The sequence below is a fragment of the Crocodylus porosus genome, unplaced genomic scaffold, assembly GCF_001723895.1.
Source record: "Crocodylus porosus isolate Cpor-Errol unplaced genomic scaffold, CroPor_comp1, whole genome shotgun sequence".
In the NCBI taxonomy this organism is placed as follows: domain Eukaryota; kingdom Metazoa; phylum Chordata; order Crocodylia; family Crocodylidae; genus Crocodylus; species Crocodylus porosus.
In genome coordinates, this window is record NW_017728943.1 from 69,884,257 (window position 1) to 69,890,757 (window position 6,501).

Consider the following 6,501-nt stretch of genomic DNA (forward strand, 5'->3'; position numbering starts at 1 on the left):
TCAATGATGTACAACCACTGAACTGTATAATACATAAAAAGTCTCCTAAAAAGTCAATTTTCAAATTGGATCAATGTCTTTTTTACATAACATAAAAGACAATAAATGAAGTCTTAGGTGTCTTGCTTTTAAATAATAGAAAAATATTTCTATGTTTTAAAACAGGAATGTCAAGCTTACCCTGGGCCAAATTAAGACCATAGGGGGTTCCCTAGGTTGGACATGAAGGACCAGCAGCAACTGTGGTACAGCCACATTTGTATAGCAGAGCAGAGAACTAACACCAAGGATCCTGAACTGTGCACCAGGCCGTGCCCTGCAGCTTCTCGGTAGCCTGTCAGACTTCTGGCATGCCAGATGGAATGTTTTTAGAGGCTGGAGCTGGCCCACGGACCTTATATTTGACACCCTGTTTTAAAACCTTAACACAAATCAGAAATATTCTCAAAAAGATGCTTTAAGTATTTGGAATTAAATAACCCATACCATTTTAAACACACCTGATTAAAAACCCTCCCTTGCCTCATTCACTTAACCCCCATGTCTCCTTCTCCAGTCACTTAGGGTTGGCAGATTTGAGTTTCTAACACAAAGAAAAGCAAACCACAAATGAAAAGCCCACAAATCTTTTCCTTTGGAGGAGAAGAGTGGGCCAAAAGCTGATATTTATCTTTTCAGGTCACCTTTATATCAAACAACAACCTGCAAGGCAGGCTCCAAGTTCTTCTGGGAGTGATACTCTCTCTCTATTGGATATCTGTAAAGTATCTACCCAAATTGTGACCTTAGCCTCTAAGAACTACTGTAATGCAAATAGCAGATGGCAAATCACTAGGAAGGCTGCATCTCTCATACCTGATCCACACCATACTTCAGCCAGGTGACAGTCGCTCTCACCCGGCTCCTTACACAGCTCCACTACATCTCTGCATGTGGTTTCAGGTGTCACTGGCACCTCAGTGAAGTGTTGTTCATTGTTACTAAGGTACACTGTAAGAAACATCTGGAAGAGAAAGAAAAAACATGCAATTAAAGTATGATACAAGCTTAGCTGCATACCACAAACCCTATTGCTCTTCACAGTCAATACAAACATTTGGCAGCACTCCCTGCTGATCACTGCGCGCGCACACACACACACACACACACACACACACACACAACCCAGCCAGGATCACAAGAATTCACGAGGCACTAAAAGTTAGACACTATGAGAAATCATTTTCAGTTTAAGTCAACAATAATTTTGTTATTATTATTTGGGTAGGTGAGTCAAGATATCTGCACTAAATAATGCATCCTCATTCTACAATAAGAAAACTCTGAAATAAGCTACAGATGCCTCTTCCCAGGCTGAAAGAGAAAGAGAGGGTTAATGAAGTATCAAAACTCTTTATTACTCTAGGGTACCTATATTGGGCATCTACATCAAACAACTTTGCAGTAACAGCCTTCCATAGCTTAGAGGTGTTCTGAACAAGGAACTGCTTCTCATGACGGGAAAAAATGTCATTAAAATCTGGGAAATTAAATTCTATTATGTAAGAAATTAATATGGAAGCAAACAACTTGAGCCTACACAGCAGTCTTCATTGGAAGTTCTCCCACAGATCACACAAATTAACTTCTTATGCCTTGAAAACACCATAGCGCAAATGCAATCATAGAAGAAATGCGCTTCAAATCTTACCTGGCTTCTTGTGCTGACAAAACATCTTTAGTTAGTATTTGCTTTAATCTATAATTAGTATTATTTTTCTATGGGGAAACAAGTCCTGCAGCCACCTCATTGTTTCTTTCCTATCCCCCCCGCAATACTGTTAAGGGGTAAAAGGGTATCTTTAAAAGGGTATCTCTCTCGTCCAATTTTCAGTGACTGACTTCAGTGCAGATGATCAGTGCCTTTGAAAAACAGCTAGGTATCTTATTCTGTTCTACTATATTATAATTAAATTGTAATGAAGGAGACTGTTTAGAACAATAAATAATCATTTTCTTTCTGGAGCCAATTATTTTCTTCTTCAAACTTTCTTTCAGCACTTCCAGGTAGGCACACAATTCTATCAGATCAGTCAAATGTCTTCATTACAGCAATTACCTGCTAAACCAACTCAACATTTTAACGATAGGTCCTTTACCAAAACATTTTGCATGTCAACACAGAAACTGGGTGAGGAACACTAGCCATATTTATTTAATCTTAAAAGCTATGTTAAAATTATCAAGAGGGTGTGTAACAGACAGGCAAAGATTATTTATGAGCAATGGTTTAAGGATTTGAAAAATGCTTGGCATGAACCATGACTCAAGTCAGGTACCAGGGAAGTGTTAGTTTTCCTCTGGTTTTAAAAAAGGTAGCCATGCATCATTACGAATGTTCTTTCAACTGCCTGGACACTTTCCACTTCCTTGCCCCTGCCAAAAAAAGGGAGTCTCAAGCAGTTCTCTTGTTCAAGATCCTACTTTAAGCATCTAAGTATTCAACACATAGTTTCCAGGAGAGGGTATGTGGAATTGCCACCTCAGTGTATTCAGCAGCCAATGACTGAACCAACAGGAATGCAACACATTCAGTAAATCCAGAAGCAGAAGGTCCAGTCTACCATTCCTGGCACAGCTCCCCAAAGCATGGGCAACACAGTTTTCAAAAGGCCTTCCAGAAGCATCCAGCAGGCCAAAGGAAAAAAAAAAAAGGACAAAATTCCCACAATACTTCGGGAACTCACATCCCTGAGAACAGGCATCATTTCAGTTACAGTGACAGACAGCAAGAGCGCAAACGAGCGAGATGAGCAAAGGAATCAGAAAAAAGGAAAAGAAAGGAAAAGGGAAAGGGATGAGGGAGAGCCTGTGTACTGCACAGGTAGTGATAACAATTTGTGGTACTGAATACATGAAGACAGAATGAGTAAACAAAGAGGTGGGGGGAAGCCATAGTGTGTTTGCTGGAATTCAGTCATTCACGCATTCCACACACAGAAAGAGAGAAAGGAGCAAAATCAGAAGCCCCTTCTCCCTCCCCTTGCTCTTGGCTGAAATGTCCTCACCGATATTCCCAGCAGCTGAACACCCACACAACTGAAATTCTGGATGCAATGCTGTACTTTAGGGGGTACACTTTCCTGCCCAGAGCAGAGATGCACTGGAGGCTAGCTAGAGGACCACACCAGAGTTAGCATGCCCTATTTGTCTACGGTAGGGTTGCAAACCCTCCAAGATTGCCTTGGAGTCTCCAGAAATTGGATATAAATCTCCAGGAGACTGCTGAGAGTCACCCAGGAGATAAATGATAGGGCATTCATTAAAATTAAATGTTGAATCTGATTTATACAGTAGTCCAGTGGGTTTTTTAAATGTAATAGTAACATGCATTTCTCTTCCTGATGTAAAGTCTATGCACCGTAATCTGTAACTGATATATGCATACATCCAGGCATGTTCGCAGGCACGCTGGTGTTTCGGAAACCTCCCACAATAGATTCAGAGTTGGCAACCCTAATCAGCCATAGTAGAGGCCAGCAAGACTCTGCTGTACACTTTATGAGAAAGCACCAGTGAAGTCCCAACCCGAGTTACAGGACAATCCAAATTCGCCACAAAGCCATATTTGAAGCTTCCAAACAGAAGCTTTGCTGTTCAGCTTCAAATTTGCAACAAGAATCCATAATTAAAAAATGTACATAGCATATGGTATAAAATATACAGTATTTTAAGGAGAGCTCAGAGGTGGGAGGGAAGAAGGGGGCAGGATGACATTCCACCAGGCAGAGCCACCATGTAGTCACAGAAACAGAACCCAAAACAGGAAAAAAGCAGTTGGTGTGTTTTTTTCCCCTTAACCTCAACCAACTTTGCAGCTGCAGTAAAAAAAACCCACAAAAGACAGGGCTTTTACAGGAATATACCAGCTTCCACATCATTTTACTCATTCTTGCCCAAAACACTTCACATTTAATGAGTGTAAACACACTGTTCATAAAAAAAACTCCCCCAGGTGCTGTGCCTCTATAGGAAAGAGTATTGTGTTGAAGGTATTTGCTGTGAGTGATTCACCCTTACATGAGAAGCCCTTATAAAACATTATTCACTCCTACTGTTAATTTTGGGGTTTATATACCCAGAAGCAACTATTCAGCAAGAATCACATGCTGCTAATTTTACCCACAAAAACCCAAGATAGTTTTGCCCTTAATAACATGGGTTACAAAGAACAGTTGTATTCAGCTATGAATACAAAATGTGTTCCCTAAGTCACACCCTGAAGTGTCTTCATGAGCCTCATTACTATGAGGCGATGATGGGGTGCCTTCTGTACTACCTCCCTCCAATATGTTCCCATCATTTGCTCCGATATAAGCCAGAAGCATTTTGAGAGCCCACTTCCCCTGCTCTGAGCAGATCATGAGTTGTCCACCTACTTGCCCCATAAAGGAGAAAGAGAAGAAAGTATCCCCGGTCACTCTGCTGCCTACTGAATTGCAAGAACCACACAGAGAAAGACCACCACAGGTGGCGAGAGTCTGCCTGGTTCTACCTCACACTAGATGAACATCTAGCAAAGGACAGCACAGGGGAAGGCAAACAAGATGGTGAAAACCAAAGAAAGGCCTGCAATGGCTTTTTAACTTTCCTCCTTGGCACTAATGATAATAACCTGGTGGCAGCTCTTCTATCAGTTGGCACTGGCCCCCAAGAGACTAGACTTCAGCTGGGTACCTTGAGTGCTGCATGCACCAACCACCCTCTCAGCTGGCCCATGACCAGCTCAACCTCCAAATATAATTCCCACAGAAAAGCCGTGTGAAGGGAAACATGGGAGCCAAAAGCAGTGACGCCAAGCTGCTGGGAAACTGGGGAACCCTCAGCAAGGGATGTTTGAGTGCTCTGAACAACAGGTTAGAAAGCCTGCTGCAAGCACCTCAAACAGATGTTTTTGCACCTCTAAAAACTTCAACAGACAGATGTCTAGAAGTGCTGACCATCCAAAACTCCAGCCGAAGTGAACAGAAAATTGGGTACTAAACAGTGGAAATCAGGTTCTCAAACTCCTCTTTGACAATTTCTCCCACTGGAATACAAATACATTTCTTGTAGATGTGTCTTGCTATTCGACATCTATTGGCCAAACAGCCAGAGACAACGCTCTCTCCCTTCCATTCAATAGTTGTAGATGAACACATTCCCATATGTATGGCAGGAAGGTTCAAACCATTTTCAAACATCAGACTTTAAAAATGTACAAAGCAATTTGCTCTGTCTTGACCAACATCCGAAAGTGTCCTCAATCACACTTATCCAGGTATTAAAAATATGCTCATTTTCTAGTTTAGACAGGACTTGTGTAGACTTGAAGGTACAGAAATCTGTACAAAGATTTCCACCCCCTCCCCGCCCCTATCTCTTGGCTTGTCATTAGTCAAAATGCTTTGCTTTTTTCTTCACCAATTTATGAATATGAAAAGACTTTAAAACTTAAAAGCGCTGCATCCCAGTAATGTAGTTTGGGGCATATTTCATAGACATTAGGGCTGGAAGGGACTAGAAGACAGATGTCTTACAGATTGAGAACAGAAGAATTTGCAGAAACTTGCATTACATTTCAGCTGACTGTGCTACTCAACCTACGCCCACAAACCTAATCCAGCCAACCAAGCATCTGTCCCAACATTCTGGGCTGGATACATCAGTAACAGGGGAAATGGGTGGCAGCAGCCTATTTGTGGACAAAAGGTCTATTGATTTGGCTTGTCACTCATAAAAGGTTGCCAACTCCTGGTCAAGAAAGTTATTTCAAAATTTCATGGAACCATGACCAAGGGAGACCATTTGGTCTGATGCACCAAGGATGTTGGCAGGACAACTAAAATCAACCCGGAAGGACGTGGGCAGTGGGGTTCCGCAGGGCTCGGTCCTCGGGCCCGCACTGTTCAACATCTTCATCAGCGATTTGGACGAGGGGGTAAAATGCACCCTGTTCAAATTTGCTGATGACACTAAGAGGTGGGGGGACGTGGGCACACTGGAAGGATGCAACAGGCTACAATCCAACCTAGACAGGTTACAACGGTGGGTGGATGAGAATAGGATGGGTTTCAGAGACAAGTGCAAGGTGATGCACCTCGGGAGGAACAACCGGCACTATACCTACAGGTTAGGGAACTCCCCTCCTGTCAGCACGGAGGCGGAAAAGGATCTGGGGGTCATCATTGACTCCAAGATGAACATGGGCTGGCAGTGTGGGAAGGCAGTCAGGAAGGCCAACCGCACCTTGTCATACATTCACAGATGCATTTCAAGCAGGTCCAAAGAGGTGATCCTCCCCCTCTATGTAGCACTGGTCAGGCCACAGCTGGAGTACTGCGTCCAGTTCTGGGCACCACACTTCAAGAGGGATGTGGACGGCATGAAGAGGGTCCAGAGGAGGGCCACTCGTAAGATCAGGGGACAACAGGGCAGGCCCTATGAGGAGAGGCTACAGGACCTGAACCTGTTCAGCCTCCA

The 6,501-nt window shown here is 43.0% G+C and overlaps 1 protein-coding gene across 2 annotated transcripts in view; it reads right to left on the minus strand.

Moving 5' to 3' along the window:
• Positions 1-6,501, minus strand: part of TP53BP2 (tumor protein p53 binding protein 2) — a 65,171-nt gene that overhangs the window by 39,034 nt on the left and 19,636 nt on the right. For both annotated transcript variants that reach the window (XM_019549531.1, XM_019549530.1), the window contains exon 2: positions 856-1,003. In XM_019549531.1, coding sequence (XP_019405076.1) covers positions 856-1,003 — 148 coding nt within the window. The remainder of the gene's footprint in view (positions 1-855; positions 1,004-6,501) is intronic.